We start from the raw sequence: 17,478 nt of genomic DNA, 5'->3' as shown, positions 1-17,478 counted from the left end.
TTAATGATTTTTAATTTAATCGAAAGCTGATGTTTATCATGTGGTCACATTTAAATTTCATCGAGATCTGATTACAACTTTTGGAGTAATCTTTGATAGTGTGTATTTACTCGACAATTTTTTTTTCTACCTACGTTGTATTACTTGTCAATATAATTAAAGGAGGTTTTTCTTCTTTTGTGTACAAACACAATTATGTTAATGAAAAATCATATACGCATTGGGAATTAAAAAAATTAAAGAATATAAAATTATAATTACAACTAAAGTAGGTAAAGTAAATTATTTACGTTTTATAGTAATTATTTATTTATTATCTGTTTCTGTAGTTCAAAAAGTAATATATAGCCTGTGACAAATGGCCAATCATAAACGCGCAATTTGTAAATAAAGGTTTTCGTCCAATCTAAACGAGATTTTACTTGAATGTATTTTTGTATATTTTATTAACCAATCGCATTAAACGTCCAAAAAGAAACAGTTGAAGTCAAATTGACGATTTACGAGACATAACTTCCTTTAGTTTTTAGTATTTTAACACATTTTATACATGTTTTACTTTCTGATTTATACATACTAATCTGGGAGAATCTGTGTTCATATTCGTTTAAATATTTTATTTATCAGACAAGGGGCAAAAGTTTTACTCACAATGATGGAAGTTGATAGTGTTGAAGGTTGGAATAATAACCCTCCTGATGGAGCTAAATTTGCTAATTTAAAAGCTTTTGTAAATGCTGCTCGCGAATTCGAAGCTACACATAGCGAATCTGCTATTAATCTAATGACTCGTTACTTGGGGGTAAGTTTTAGTAAAAAAAATAAATTATAAACTACTTCGTCAATGGCACTGTAAGATATACTATAGTTCAATGGACATTGATATGCATAGTAAAAAAATTATGTGAAACATTTTAGTTGATTGCTTCATCTTGCGACTTGTCCATATTTTCTCCTGGAAGAAGTGAAGTCTGTGCGTTCTTTAGCTCATTATGGCGCGCGATGCGAGATGGTCGTGGGCCACACTGGGCCGGTATCGCAGTCCTTGCTAGAGCTTCTGTTGAACCTAGTGCTAGACACGCATTGACACATACATACAAGTAAGAAACTTAGTAAACTTAGTACTAAATATCTCTTCTTCAATTACATATATCTCATTATTCAAATTTATCTGATATTAAATGTTTTTTTCTTAATTTTACAGATTTATGCCCATTTTATCTCAATTATTATCAGATACAATATCAAATGATAAGAAAATAAAACTTCTCTCTGTGATGCAGGTATGAATTACAAGTTTTAGTATTTATTATTTTAATTTCCTACACTAAAGGTAAATATATAAAAATATATAAGAATGTATGAAGTATTCTTTTTTTATGCCCACCAGTGGGATGTTACAGGCTGATTGCAAATTCTTTTTATAATTTTTTTTTTACAGGACATCTCATATGGAATAAAAATTAGTTGGCAGGAGTCATATCTAACGGGTCTAATGAAGCAGCTTACAGATTGGATATTACAACCTGTGACAGAGCCGCAGCACCGTGCAATTGGTCACAAGTCACTCACTGTCTTAGTAAATGTATGCTATGGGAATTTACCTGCGATATACGCTCTCATGAGAACCGTGGATACTAAGGATTTTGTTGTACATTTGATAAGTATGAAGGTTGGTTTTTGTTCATGAAATTATGACAGCTAAATATTTTATTTATTAATAAGAGAAAACCCATGACACATGATTTCGCACCACTTTTGGCAAATTTGTGGAAGCCCATGTCCAGTAGTGGACTGCGATAGGCTGAAGTGATGATGATGATGAAGAGAAAACCCAAGAAACTTCTAAGGCCTGTTGAACAAACAACCCTTAGAAACAAATATTGATACAAATATCTCACAGAGAGGGAATCAAACCTGCAAATGTTCATTTAAAATATAATCTGCCCTTATTAATGTAGAACAATTATCAACAACATGTTCAACCCTAAACTTGGCAGCGTATCTAATAATGCACATTTTATTTAAAAAAATCTGCTGGGTTACAGCGATTGCTTTATAATATATTTTTGTCATATAATGGTAGCATGAGTTATAAACTTTCTACCAATAAATATATTTTTGTGCCCTGGTTACATAATTTGATAGTAGCTCGCAAGATCTCGGACCCTGCGCGTGCGGCTACGAGGCTCAAGGCAAGAATTCACTAAATTTTCTTATTTTGCTTATTTAGGAAGTAGCTAATGTGTTTATTTTATAGTTCAATAATTGAACTATAGGTTTTAATTTGTATCTGATAGTAAATAGTTTAATTTCCTGGTAAAATACAGACGTCTTTCCTGATGTATCCATAAATGCACATTGCCAGGTTCATTGACGGATTACATTGATTTTGTCGTGTGCACTTAGAGATACATTGCCATGTTACGAATATTATTGCTTGGGAGTGGTAATGTGCATTTTTGGATGCATTGCCAGTGATTCGGAGAAATAAATAAATACATTTTTTTATCTTTTTCTTGACATAATTAATAAAATAAACACTATTTAGTTAATTAAGTCTTGTTTGAATCTTCTACGTTGTTTTATTATTAAATAATTTCATGGTTTGCAATCAATCACAAGATCTCAGCGAATTTTGGCATTAGTAACTAAGCCAGGAGCAGATTCATATTTAGAAAAAAGCGAAACTTCGGAAGACGAATTGAAACTTCCTGCACATATATCTGATTCTGACAGCTCACCTGTTCCATCTAAAGCTCCATCGTTAGAAAACTTACATTTGCTTTTAGAAAATGATAGCGAAACAGAAGAAAATGTAGTATCAACTAAAGATGAAAATCAATCAGTCGTTCTACCTACATCGACTTCGTCTTGTCCTGATGTTACTACGTATAGTCCACTGGCTCCAACACATTCACCTCTGATTCCATTAGTACAGTCTAATTCTCCAGCTGTTCGAAATGTACAGTTCCAACATAATGTAGCAGTTTCTGACATAAATCCACACTTACCATCAGTTGCAACAAATAGCTCGAGCAGTTGTCCGGCCGTTTCCTCTTCTAATGCAACTCAGTCCGGATTAAAAAAATCTACAGTTGTCATAAAAAAACCTTCAAACAAAAAACCTAGGAAAAAAATGGACAACCCAACATTTTCGTGGGAATGCAGAAATCGAAAAATATTTAGCAAACCTCCTAATACACAGTCTCCTGCAGAATATTTTGCTATCTTCCTATCTGACGATATAATACAAATGATGGTGGAACAAACGACCTTGTACCATTTCCAATTAAAAGGTACATTGTTGGCGTACAATACTACTGACTATTGGTCAGCCTTTTTAAGATTCGATAAAGTAGCTGATGTAATGAGCATTAAACGGTTCCAGCAAATTCGAAGATATCTGCATTTTGCAGATAATCTACGAGACAACGGTGATCGATATTACAAAATCCGACCATTTCTTGAAAGTGTTCGTCTTAGTTGTTTGATAGTCGGTTTATGACGGAAGGTCGTAGGAAGAAGGAAGGTAGAAGCCACAGAAAACACATTTTATGTGTGCCATGATAGAAAAAAAGTACGTTAATTTTTTAAGTTTTGTTTTGTAATTGTTCTGACGAGAAAAAAGATGTTAATAAGCATTATTATTCTTCATACTTCATGTTTAAAAAGTCATTTCATATTAAAGTACTTTGTCTTAAAAAAAAATATTTTTCTCTCTTCCCTAGGCAATGTATCCTTAAGGACACACATTGATTTTCAAATAAAATGTAGAAGACTTGGCAATGTATCTTATAAGGTACATGCTATATATCAAAATATATAAAAAATATATTTTTTTTTAGATTTTTCTCATATATTATTATGCCTTATTAACTATATAGATTAAAAAAAATATGATAAATCGATCACTTTTATCGCTGCCAAGTTTAGGGTTAATAGTAAATCAGTTTTAAAGTTAGCCATTCTGACAATTAATTGTATAAAGCATGATAATTATTTGGGGCTCTATAGCAGTGTTCATATATTTAATCAGAAATATTATTATATTGGATCAAAATAGTTTAGAAAATGTCTTTATTTTAAAATAAAAGTGTAAAAAGAAAACAAAGGGTCCGCCGATGGTATGCGGATACCGTAGCTTGTGGATGCTTTCAACACCTGAAGCATTGCAAGCATGTTGCCTACCCTGACACAAATATTATTTAGCTGTGGTCTCCTGTAAGGTTGAGGTACTTCCCCAGTTGGGCTGCTTCAAATTTAGAACAAGATAGATTCTGCTGTACCTACCTCAATAGAAGGGACTTTTAACCAATTTCAATGTTAACAACTAATGCATACTTTAATTATTCCAGGACGGTGGCTATGGAGGAGTAGAAGTATGTCGTTTACTCCTTTGTCTATCAAGTGGAACACGAGGGTCTGCGGCAATCCGACAACCAGACATACATAGTTACTTGTGCTGTACTATGCGTACATTTAGTAAGGCAATTGTGTAGGTATATTAGTTAATGTTATTATGTTTGACTAGCCTGTTGGTGCAATTTGTAGTGGCACTGCTTGCAGCTCCATGGGTAGTAGGTTCGATTCCCTCCTGAGCCTGGGTGTAATATTTGTATTTTTTTTTAATTGCTAAGAAAAAAATGAAGTAGTTTATTACACAACCTGCTACCTGTTGTCTGTGTGTGTGTTTCGTTAATAGTTAGTGAAATACAAATGTTCAAACTCTTTCAATCCCTTCAAGCCTATATTTAGCAATAAAAAATAGCCTATGTCTTTCCCAAAATTCTACTCATAGCTCTATACGAAATTTTTTTAAAATCTGTTAAGTGGTTTAGGCATGAAAGTGTAACAGACAGGCAATTGTTTTTGGATTCTATAGTATGTTGTTATTAATAAAAATTTTGTAAAAATTGATGTTATTTATTATTTTCAGTGATAGGGATGCAACTCAGCTGCTACACGCATACACATTTATAAATGATTTATACACGGACAATAATCTAAGAAATTTTGTTCTTACGTACCCTAATTTTACCTCTGCACTTCAAGAATCAATACCGGTATGTGTAAATGATTTTTTTTTTTTTTTTAATTATTAGTATAGTTCGCGTCATGTAAAAAGAACGCTGAAAGAAACTGGAGGGGGTGCGTTTGCGCATGGGTATACTCGCGCACAAGTACTACTGTTTTATTTTTTAATTAGGCTTTCACTCGCGGCTTCGTATAATGGTTATTGGCAGGTACATTAAAAAATACTAGAAATACAAGTGCGAATAATTCGGACTAAATAAGTATAATAATTATAACTTTACAAAATCACAATTTTTTTTTAAACAAAAGCAATAACAAATTTTTTAGTTATTGAAAAGTCGTATTCAAAAATAATAATTATCTGTACTCTCAATATTCGTATCTTAATAGTTTTTATGTGTTTAAAATGATAAATTGATAATTGTTTTTTAGTGAAATAAATAGTAAATGGAGAATTTTGTAATTTAAAACTTTTGTGCGCGATAATAATTTGAGTCGACGTCGAACTGTCAACCGCTGTCAACCAATAGCACACCGGCAAGCATGCGACAGTGATAAACACTCCCGTCCCCCTACCCCGTACCACCAAATAGACCGATAAATCGCTTCTGCGCAGTTTCAAGGCCAGTGTTCTTTTTACATGACGCGAACTATAGTAATGTCACTTTTTTGTCAAGCCACATTAAACCACACCAAGTTTAAGTTTTGTATAAAAAAATCAGTCAAACAGGTGCTGCTTCTATTTGACTGATTCTAAGAAGCAGTCGAATACATTTTACTGAAAGATTTTAAGAAAATTTAAAGTACTCCTTCTACTTGTCTATTTTTTTTCTGTAAACACCACAGCCAACAAATTTTATGTGCTGTGATTGCGACTTTGTCCTTGTGGAATCTAACAAAAAGTTATTGTTCAGTTCGCAGAGTCATAAAATAAATTTCTAAAATTACTCCTTATTACATCAACTCTCCTCGCAAGTGAAAGTCTCGTCAAAATCGGTCCTGCCGTTTCAAAGATGGGAACAACAGACACTCCAATTTTATTTATTTGTATAGATATGTGGTTAAGACAGTGGCCTTCACTTCTTTATAAAAATATAGTTTAACATTCTTAAAATAAAATTAATATGAGACTGCTTCCTATCTAGAATAAAGTTAATAAAATGCTGCCATTATTTTCAGTTTTATTTTCATTATTACTTTATAAATAAAATATATAGGAATGTATAAATATATTCTATGACATAAATTGATTTTTATTTATTAAATTTAATAAAATTAATTCATTATTGTTGTTTCAGAAAGTAGATGACTTGTGTAAAATGACACAAGATGATGTAGATGAACCGGAAAATTTAACAAGCTGTGTACAAAATGTATTGAAGTTTCTTACTGTTTTGGTTAATTTAGGTAAGTCCATTCATCTAATTTAAATGTTGTAAAGCTTTTCGTACAACTGTTCTGTTTAATTTTATTATAAAACTAGCTGCGCAATGCGGTTTCACCCGCGTAATTTCCGATGCCGTGGGATTAGCCTGTGTGTTATTCTAGATCTCCAGCTATATACGTACCAAGTTTCATTAAAATCGGTTCAGTTGTTTTTGCGTCAAATAGTAACAAACATACATCATCCATCCTCATAATCTTTCGCATTTATAATATTACTAGCTTTTACCCGCGGCTTCGCCCTCGTAGTATTTTTTTTAATTAAAAAGTATCCTATGTTACTTCTTATACGTCCAAGAATATGTGTACAAATTTTCATGATGATCGATTAAGTAGTTTTCGCGTGAAAGCGTAACAAACAAACTTACATTCACATTTATAATATTAGTAGGGATTAGGATAGTAATTTTGACTTTGGTGTACGTAGTTATCACACTGTTACCTAATGGTTTCCTATTACTTTTGCTTCATATAACAAGTGTTATGAAATAGAAAAAAATGTTTTAAAGCATTAAACAAAACTTGACTACCATATTACCATGCTCAAAATAAAAATCTATTTTATAAAATTAAACAACATTTTTATTTTCAGATTTATACTCACTAAGATGTCACCACTGTCAACTAGTATGTCTGTGTATGAAATCGAGTCGGCTATGTCTACCGGAGTCGTTAGAATTATTTGCTGCTATTATATCTCAGTATAGAGGTATTTACTCAAATATATTTGATAAGTTATACTAATAGTCACAGAAAATTTAATTTTATTAATTGTGTAATTTAAAATATTGACGACCGTTCTAGTAGTATATAACGCACGTTAAGCTGTCGGTCCCGGTTGTTATCATGTTCACCTGATAGCGATCTTTACTATACTACATAGTAGGGAATATATCGGCCAACCCGCATTGGAGCTGTCTGGTGGATTAAGCTCTGATTCTTCACCAACATGGGAAAAGAGATTACAGGCTGAAGTAGCTGAGCAATAATTGTATAATTTTTAAGCATTTGATTTGTCAAATAAGATGTTTTTGTTTACCTTTGAACATAAGGTATAACAGCTATAATCATCTTTAAGTAGATTCTTCATAATGTGATAATTATTACCTTTCTTGAATATCAGATTTTCTATAGCAAAAATAATTTACTAACTAAACGCACATATATTTAATATGTAATATATTTAATTTCTTCATTAGATGAAGGTGTTCTACCGCAGGAGTTAACATCTGTTATCGTTGATGGCCTTCCAGCCCTTTTGGTACCGCCATCCTTAGAACCCGGAAAAGTTGGACTGCAGTGGGTAAATAATTTCATAAAAGCAAAAGATAATCTATACATTAATACGCGAAGCAAACACCTTCTACCCCTTTTTACGAAAATTGCGCGGATGGAGGAGTATGAGATTTCGTACACTTATTAGTTAAATTATGCATAAAAAAAATTAAATCAATAAATGAATTAAAAAAAAACAATACACACACTAACTTGTATATAAAACATACACATATAATTATACTCTTGCTTATTATTTATATAGAAGTATAGTGTTGGGGCCACTGCCCTGTGCCACGGTGGTTAGGGAAAATTGGATACTTGAATGGTGGTTAATAAAATGGACTTCATTTCAATCGTATCGTATATTGTTATAATAATAAAAAAAGATATAAAACTATGGACGGAATGGCGTCGCCAGTAAAAAAATAGCAGTGATGGTTCGCCATCGTGGGTAATTATCGAATCTCCCCGCCGCTCCCGACCCGCATCGAGCGCCCGCACTGCTACAATAGTCTGACAACAGAACCTTAATTATGTTCAAACTTACAATTTAAATTATTTACCACTACTCGCCGATCACTAGTAGCTATAAGTACATTTCTTTTATTTATTAAATATCTTTGTAACAAATAATTATCAAACTACAAGATGACAGTTTACAGGTACAGTAACTATCTCAGTATGAAGGCAAAAAAATGTCTTATAAATAAATGTATTTTTCTTAATTTTTAGTTGAAAGTAGTTGGAGCCTTATGTGAGTCAAGTGAAACTCAAGAACACGTCTTACAAGAAGTAACACCGGATTCCTTTGAAGATACGTTATACAGCGTGCTACAATTTACTTCCCAGGTAAAAATATATTATGTTATCTGTACTTGGTTTTAACTTTTTTGGGTAACATAATTTGAAGGAAGCTTATAGAGAGTCTTTAAATATTAACAATTTATTATTGGTCTTTTATATTGTAAAGCAGTATGTAATTGATTTATTATAAATGTAAAGAAATTTGTTAGCGGTAACTATATAATAAATATATTTAAAAATAAAATATGCAATAGATAATTATTTCTATATATCGAGATACATAGTATATAGGTCGACGTATACTACCCCAGTAAGTTCCTGTTGTGCCCTACCTTACCTCAGTTAAATAAAAGAGAGTTACGTTTGTAAGTTTTATTTCAGTCGTGTGGTCTAAAGCACAATCGTTTTTCGTTTTTAGAATGGTCCAGTAGGCGTGGAGACGGCTCAACAAAGCGTGGTATTAGCGTGTCGAAGTGGATTGATTCTAGCGCCGCTGTCCAAACAATGGGAGGCCGCTTTCAACCGAATGTTAGCGCACCATCAGGTAATACTCTTTCCCGATTATGATATGGTGTAGTCATGTGATGTAATATACTGAATATTTTATGATAACTTCGTGCTTTATTTAAACTTTATTTTTATGATAACTTTATGCTTTATTTTAACTTAATAAGAAAACATGGTTCAGATATTCAAAGGTTATATATTTATTGTTACAGGTCCGCAAGCTCTTATGTGTGGCCCTGACAAGTAATAATGGATCCCGTCGAAGACAGATCTTGCAATTAATCAAACATCATTATTTCCCGTCGGATCAAATGAATCAGGTAATTTGACTTAAAAGCGAGTGGAAGTGCTTTGTGATATAAAATTAAAAATTGTCCATATAATTATTATGGCTCAGAATCATTTGATAGATCCATCATCCATCAAATTTTAAAAATTGCTTCATATGGTAGGTTTGAGAGGCTAATAAACTAAATAGGAATTTACTCGAGCGCCGGTGGGACATATTGGATTGTGAAAATTAGATCGCAAAAAAAGGTATACGTATGCCTTTTCAGTGGTGGGGAGAGAACGTAGTCAGTCAGTCACAAAAAAACAGGTACTCCAATGCGTAAAGATATTAATAGTATATGCGCTTTACGTGTTTCTGATAAAGAAATAAATATTGTGAAATGCTGCAAATCTGCCGGTTCGCGAGGTGGTTGTGATCATACAAAGGAATGGAAAATTAAAAAAAAAAATTCGAACGTGTCTGATATTGAGAATTTATGTTGTGTTTGTATTGAGAATTTATGTTAAGTAAATAATGGCCGACTTTTGAAAAAGTTAATAAAACTGTGACGATTCAAACATAACGTCAAAATAGGTCACGATTTTTAAACCGTCAGATTAAGAAATTCGCTTCACATAATTGTCACATTATGATCAGTACTTTGTGGTATAGCATGGGTTTTTGCCGCCGTCCAACTCATTCATCTCTATATTTTATTTTAATGATCAGCTTAACTTAATAATTTCAAACACAATTTTCGTTAGGTTAATTTATATGTCGCCATAATTTGATAGCATTAAAGATTAATGTTATGACACTGGAAGTAATAGTATTTGCTCGCATACAAAACAAACGAACAAGAACACAAAACAAGATACGGATGTACACACTTTTTTCTAAAGTAAACAGTTTAATTTTTTTAACCGACTTCAAAAAAGGAGGAGGTTACTCAAATCGATTGTATACAATTTTTTTAAATGTGAGTTCGGGTATAACTTTGTCATCCGATTTTGATAATTTTTTTTTTGTTGGAAAGGAGATATCCCAAGTGTAGTATCGTGATAAGGAAATCAGGATCTGATGATGGAATCTCCGATATATCGTGGGAAATCCTTGAAAATCGTAGTGACGACTAGTGTGTTTGTTAATGTTTTTCGTTTACTTACGTTGTATTACTTGTCGATGTAATTGAAGTTTTTTTTTTTCGTTTGCGAGCAAACACAATTATTTTCAAATAAGGGCATTTGTTTACCAATAAAAATGAATTTCCAGATATTCGGCGAGAGTCTCCAAAATATGGGCGAGGCGGAGAGTCCGCCTCGCTCTCCGCGGAGCGACGCGTGCGCGGCCGAGCGCCTGGCGCCGGCGCAGGAGCGGCAGCTGGACCGCCTGCTGGCGCAGCTGGCGGCCGCGCTGCAGGCCGGGAAGGTTCCGCCTGCTGCTTGTTGTTAGACATTAAACATGGGCGACGCGTGCGCGGCCGAGCGCCTGGCGCCGGCGCAGGAGCGGCAGCTGGACCGCCTGCTGGCGCAGCTGGCGGCCGCGCTGCAGGCCGGGAAGGTTCCGCCTGCTGCTTGTTGTTAGACATTAAACATGGGCGACGCGTGCGCGGCCGAGCGCCTGGCGCCGGCGCAGGAGCGGCAGCTGGACCGCCTGCTGGCGCAGCTGGCGGCCGCGCTGCAGGCCGGGAAGGTTCCGCCTGCTGCTTGTTGTTAGACATTAAACATGGGCGACGCGTGCGCGGCCGAGCGCCTGGCGCCGGCGCAGGAGCGGCAGCTGGACCGCCTGCTGGCGCAGCTGGCGGCCGCGCTGCAGGCCGGGAAGGTTCCGCCTGCTGCTTGTTGTTAGACATTAAACATGGGCGACGCGTGCGCGGCCGAGCGCCTGGCGCCGGCGCAGGAGCGGCAGCTGGACCGCCTGCTGGCGCAGCTGGCGGCCGCGCTGCAGGCCGGGAAGGTTCCGCCTGCTGCTTGTTGTTAGACATTAAACATGGGCGACGCGTGCGCGGCCGAGCGCCTGGCGCCGGCGCAGGAGCGGCAGCTGGACCGCCTGCTGGCGCAGCTGGCGGCCGCGCTGCAGGCCGGGAAGGTTCCGCCTGCTGCTTGTTGTTAGACATTAAACATGGGCGACGCGTGCGCGGCCGAGCGCCTGGCGCCGGCGCAGGAGCGGCAGCTGGACCGCCTGCTGGCGCAGCTGGCGGCCGCGCTGCAGGCCGGGAAGGTTCCGCCTGCTGCTTGTTGTTAGACATTAAACATGGGCGACGCGTGCGCGGCCGAGCGCCTGGCGCCGGCGCAGGAGCGGCAGCTGGACCGCCTGCTGGCGCAGCTGGCGGCCGCGCTGCAGGCCGGGAAGGTTCCGCCTGCTGCTTGTTGTTAGACATTAAACATGGGCGACGCGTGCGCGGCCGAGCGCCTGGCGCCGGCGCAGGAGCGGCAGCTGGACCGCCTGCTGGCGCAGCTGGCGGCCGCGCTGCAGGCCGGGAAGGTTCCGCCTGCTGCTTGTTGTTAGACATTAAACATGGGCGACGCGTGCGCGGCCGAGCGCCTGGCGCCGGCGCAGGAGCGGCAGCTGGACCGCCTGCTGGCGCAGCTGGCGGCCGCGCTGCAGGCCGGGAAGGTTCCGCCTGCTGCTTGTTGTTAGACATTAAACATGGGCGACGCGTGCGCGGCCGAGCGCCTGGCGCCGGCGCAGGAGCGGCAGCTGGACCGCCTGCTGGCGCAGCTGGCGGCCGCGCTGCAGGCCGGGAAGGTTCCGCCTGCTGCTTGTTGTTAGACATTAAACATGGGCGACGCGTGCGCGGCCGAGCGCCTGGCGCCGGCGCAGGAGCGGCAGCTGGACCGCCTGCTGGCGCAGCTGGCGGCCGCGCTGCAGGCCGGGAAGGTTCCGCCTGCTGCTTGTTGTTAGACATTAAACATGGGCGACGCGTGCGCGGCCGAGCGCCTGGCGCCGGCGCAGGAGCGGCAGCTGGACCGCCTGCTGGCGCAGCTGGCGGCCGCGCTGCAGGCCGGGAAGGTTCCGCCTGCTGCTTGTTGTTAGACGAAACGAGCGTGCCTTAGACCATACCTCTGAAGTTAAACTTCTTTAGCTCCATCTGTATGTATATGAGAGAAAGAGAGAAAGAAACTGAGCGTTCGCACCTCTCTAGCCCCTACAGTAATATACGAAACGTAACTCCTAGAGAGGATTGTCTTAACTGTAATCCATGATCCTCGGTATATTTGTGGAGATGCGGTATCCACTCATCATGTTTTCTCCAGCAGACATTGATCTTGCGACTCACATGACGAAAACCTAAAACTCACTCCCACTACTCCAGCGGCTAAGCTTGATACGTTAGAAATTTATCTCCTGTCAACAAAATACGTAGTATAGAGCGCGTCCAATATGAGTACAGTACACACCAATAAAGTTCAAGCAGTAAAGCAGGATAAATCCTGCTTAAAATCTGAAGCAGCCCAACTGGAGAAGTACCTTACATAACATCACAACTAAATAATACTACTCTGAAGCAGTGTTGTGTTCCTGTGGTGATTAAGATGGCCAGAGCTGCCGGGGAAGGTCGGGGGGTGGGGTCGGTAACGTATTTGCGATGCTTCTGGTGTTGCAGGCGTCTATAGGCTACGGTAACCGCCCACTATCAGGTGGGCCGTACAAGTTTAAGTATTATTTTTAATCTGTCAGATAAACCTTTTCTAGTTTGATAATTTTCTATTTCTATTTTATAATAATTATGTTATATGTGTAATTATCATAATATAATAATTAAGAAATATTATTTCTTTTTAGATATCAGATATAGCTACATCAAGTGTCATGGAGCTGTACGGTTACAAGATGACGTGCTTGGAGCACAGGCTGCATTCACATTCACTAGCATTACAGGTACGGAATATTTAAATTGCTATTTTTTTTTAAATAAATATATTCTGACATATTTGGTCATTTCTTTAAAATATGTCAAGGTAAGTCAATTTTATAGTGATTATTTATTTATTTTAGACACACGAATAATCGGGATAATCGATTTTATCGGTCGTGTTTGTAGTCAATTAGCAGACCTTTATATTTCTGGGGCTTAAAGTAATTCAAATGAATGTGTTTCATTCACACATCTTCATTTTTTTTTATAAGAGACACAATATCGTAACTGATTAAGTAACGCATTTATATTTCATCTTAAAGGAACAAAGTCAATCAATTAATTTATTTAAATAGCACATGGATAAGTTGGTTGCCATTGCAATTTCTTAGGTCACTTAAAAAAAATAATGTTAGGTTTGGACTAGAAAACTGCAAGTCATTATATTAATTTTATTCAATTAATCGATTTTTCTAATATATAATATTATATTTATACTAGCTGACCTCGCAAACGTTGTTTTGCCACATATGTTATTACCCCTTTAACCCCCCCACCCCCTTATAACTTAGGGTATGAAAAATAGACATTAGTCGATTCTCATACCTACCCAATATCCACACAAAATTTCATAAAAATGGGTCAAGCCAGCAATGTTAGATACATTGTGACACGAGAATTTTATTACTAGCCGTACCTTGCGCGCATTGCTATTTGGTCGTACCAACTTATACCTTTGTGAACTCATGCACAATACTTTGGTGAAGACGATGACATGATCAAATGCATAGTTTTCGATTTTATAAAGGACATACAGACAAACATTCATTTTTATATATATAGATTAATGTTACAGGGTGCAACAGAACACATGGCATCCTTACAACACTCCCTCGCGTTATTGCAAGCTACAAACTCCGCTCAGCAAGATGTATTGTATACGACACAGATGCAGAATGAAAAGTAAGACAAACAATTTAATAGTTTATTTCCTATTAAATAACTTAAGATCATTAATCTAATAATAAGCATCTAATTATTAGAAAGACATGATAAGCGAATAATTACTTTTTAAATTTATTTTCTATATTCTATATTTAATTTAATTTAAAAAAAAAAACCAATACTTTTTAGACTTTTATACATTTTTTTTACTCGTAATTTTTTTAAAATATTTTTTTTTATTCGTAATGGTCGTCATACCATTAATGAATTTTAATAAATAAAATAAAATATAAATAGAATATTGCAATCATTAATAAATACAATTGATTTGCAAATTAAAAAAAATGTTTTGTTAAATAAAAAATATTCGAGCGCGGAAAAATTTTAAAAATAAATAAATTTTAATTTTATTTTTAAAAATTATTTATTTATATAGTTGATATAGATAGTAAAAGTGGATACTATACGGGTATTACGCCAATTAGTTTGTAAGCATCGGTGGTTCAGTGGTAGAATGCTCGCCTGCCACGCGGGCGGCCCGGGTTCGATTCCCGGCCGATGCATGTCTTTTTTAATTATTATTTTTCCTTTTGTATTATTTTTTACTTTAAAAATTTCAAATTTAATTAAATTATGTTGTTTTTTTAAAGAATATTTATTTTAAAATTTTCTGTTTCTACCATTTTTGTATGTCTGTATCAGTTTAGTGTTAGCGATAAAAGTATATAATTATTATTATAAACATCTTTTGGATTATATTATATTTATTATTTACAGACATAAAAAGTCCATAGAAGATCTCCACAAGCAGTTAGAGGACGCTGAAAAGACGCTACGAGGTTTCAGAGCAAAGTTAGCCGCCGAGAGACTGGATAAGGAAAATCAAAAAGAAATTCTACAAAAGGAATTTAGGACACAGTTAACTGTATGTTATATCATAATGTATTTTCCTACTTCCAAAAATAGAGGAGGTTCTCAATTCGATTGTATTTTTATTTATTTATGTATGTTACATCAACTTTTGACTAGGTGGATCGATTTCGATGATTTTTTTTTTATCGAAAGGTGTTGCGTATCATGTGGTCCCATTTAAATTTAAATGAGATTTATCAAGTACTTTTCGAGTTATATCTAATAATGCGTATTTGACTACTTTTTCGTCGATCTGCGTTTGTATTATAGGTACCATATATTTTTTGACTGGGTATACAGATTTTGATGATTCTTATTTTAATCGAATCGAATCGAATCGTCTCTTGGGGTACCATGTAAATTTAATCGAGATCTGATGAATACTTTTTAACCGACTTCCAAAAAAGGAGGAGGTTCTCAATTCGACTGTATTTTTTTTTTTTTTTTTTTTTTTTTTTATGTATGTTACATCAGAACTTTTGACCGGGTAGACCGATTTCGACAAATTTAGTTTTAATCGAAAGGTGGTGTGTGCCAATTGGTCCCATTTAAATTTATTTGAGATCTAACAACCACTTTTCGAGTTATATCTAATAATGCGTTTTTACTTGACGCTTTTTTCGTCGACCTACGTTGTATTATACCGCATAACTTTCTATTGGATGTACCGATTTTGATAATTCTTTTTTTGTTGGAAAGGCAATATCCCTAGCTTGGTACCATGATAAGGAAACCAGGATCTGATGATGGGATCCCAGAGAAATCGAGGGAAACTCTCGAAAATCCGTAATAACTTTTTACTGGGTGTACCGATTTTGATAATTTTTAATTTAATCGAAAGCTGATGTTTATCATGTGGTCACATATAAATTTTATCGAGATCTGATAACTACTTTTTGAGTAATCTTTGATAACGCGTAGTTGCTTGACTATTTTTTCGTCGATCTACGTTATATTACTTGTCGATGTAATTGAAGTCGGTTTTTTTTTTCGTTTGCGAGCAAACACAATTATTGAGTAATATAAATCTTTTATTTACTTACGTTACTTACGTTGCATTACTTGTCGATGTAATTGAAGTCAAGAAATATATAATTTAGTCCAGTCATTATATACTATGTATAAAGATAATTTTTTCTTTCAGAATATAGAAAATGAAATGAAAATACGAGAAAGAGAGGCGGAAGAGAGATTGAAACAACTCGAGTCAGATAACAAAGCGTTGCAGAAAAAATTAGAACAACAGGTAAAATTTAACTATTATTATTTAAGATTTTTATTATTTAATTAATTTATTAATACTTTATTGCACAATACATTAAAGAATTGTACAAAGGCGGGCTTAATGCTATAAGCATTCTCTACCAGCCAACCTTAGGACGTACAAGAGCAGAGGTTTGTAGGTGTGCAAAATCTCCACAGTTACTCTTTACATAACACTTTACTTAACATAGTTAAGGAAAAAAATGTAACTAAAAAAAATATGGACATACGTCTGAAATAAATTATTATTATTATTATTAAAAAAAATGTGTGTTTATTTTATTACAAAATTAGTAAAATTCCAAATTAAATACAGCGTCGTCATAGGATGTGTACGTTAAGATATCATTAATACAATTTTAAAAATAACAATGTAAGCTTGAGACTTTTAAATAGCATCGTTAATAAATAATTGTTTTCAGACAAATAAAAACAGTGAGTTAGCGGGTGTTCTTATAAAGTTCGAAGAGAGAGTCAAACAACGTGATAAAAAGTTGGAAGAAGCGGCCGCGTCTGATAGTAGTTTAAGACGGGAGTTAGAACAACGGGATAACGTAAGTACATAAATATTCGATTGATCGATTCAGTCTGCTTGGTATAGGAATTTTTCTCCTGGAGAAAGGTTGAGGCTTGATTATAGTAAACTAGTTTTTACCCGCGGCTTCGCTCGCATTATATTTTTTTATTTATGTCGTGATTTTTCTAAATGCTGAAAATATAAAACAGATTCAAGTTTCTAATATCCTTATAGCGGAAAATTTTATTGTTTATTTTTAAAAATAATTTAGTTTTGTTTTTTTTTTTTTATTTGAATACTAAAAAAAAATTAAGACATTTAAATTTTTAACATCTTAAATCTTTTTAAGACCCAGTTTCCACCAAGTGTTTTAGAATAATTTGGAAAGTGCGTGAATTTTTTTTTGTGTCTTGGACTTAGTTAAAATATTACATTATATTTATCTTTCTACAGATGATAAAGCAATTAGAAAAAACTGTCGTCGAACGTGAGAACAGATTATACCAAGTGACCACACAGTTGGAAGAAATGAAACGTGTGCAAGAAATGGTGGCCAAGCTCATGAGCAAGAGCTCTTCGACAGCGGCTAGCTAACGATTACAGGTGAAAAATAATACATGTAACGTCAATATGTCCAATCTC

General features: G+C 35.9%; 1 protein-coding gene and 1 non-coding gene across 2 annotated transcripts; both read left to right on the top strand.

Annotated features, from left to right (window-relative positions):
- The first annotated feature begins 655 nt into the window (after window positions 1-655).
- Window positions 656-17,450, top strand: LOC123665324 (cingulin). Its single transcript, XM_045599637.1, has 31 exons — window positions 656-802; window positions 919-1,100; window positions 1,205-1,283; window positions 1,442-1,672; window positions 4,359-4,498; window positions 4,940-5,066; window positions 6,336-6,444; window positions 7,073-7,189; window positions 7,680-7,783; window positions 8,491-8,607; window positions 8,981-9,106; window positions 9,282-9,389; window positions 10,613-10,768; window positions 10,826-10,900; window positions 10,958-11,032; window positions 11,090-11,164; window positions 11,222-11,296; window positions 11,354-11,428; window positions 11,486-11,560; window positions 11,618-11,692; window positions 11,750-11,824; window positions 11,882-11,956; window positions 12,014-12,088; window positions 12,146-12,220; window positions 12,278-12,352; window positions 13,127-13,222; window positions 14,056-14,162; window positions 14,922-15,069; window positions 16,201-16,302; window positions 16,742-16,873; window positions 17,290-17,450. The coding sequence occupies exons 1-31, from the start codon at window positions 656-658 to the stop codon at window positions 17,428-17,430; spliced, it is 3,369 nt and encodes a 1,122-aa protein (XP_045455593.1). The 3' UTR covers window positions 17,431-17,450.
- On the top strand, window positions 14,637-14,707 carry Trnag-gcc. Its single transcript has one exon. It is a non-coding gene; the product is annotated as a tRNA-Gly (tRNA).
- Window positions 17,451-17,478: the final 28 nt, after the last annotated feature.

The sequence above is a fragment of the Melitaea cinxia genome, chromosome 24, assembly GCF_905220565.1.
Source record: "Melitaea cinxia chromosome 24, ilMelCinx1.1, whole genome shotgun sequence".
Classification (NCBI taxonomy): domain Eukaryota; kingdom Metazoa; phylum Arthropoda; class Insecta; order Lepidoptera; family Nymphalidae; genus Melitaea; species Melitaea cinxia.
The sequence above is the reverse complement of the archived record's forward strand: the minus strand, read 5'-3'. Positions and strand labels throughout refer to the sequence as shown.

Excerpts from the sequence above, each read along its gene's own strand:
- LOC123665324 (XM_045599637.1), top strand. The coding sequence starts at position 656 with ATGGAAGTTGATAGTGTTGAAGGTTGGAATAATAACCCTCCTGATGGA. Across the intron at positions 7,190-7,679 it reads TATTATATCTCAGTATAGAG|ATGAAGGTGTTCTACCGCAG; the intron begins GTATTTACTCAA and ends TTTCTTCATTAG. Across the intron at positions 11,957-12,013 it reads CCGCGCTGCAGGCCGGGAAG|CGCCTGGCGCCGGCGCAGGA; the intron begins GTTCCGCCTGCT and ends TGCGCGGCCGAG.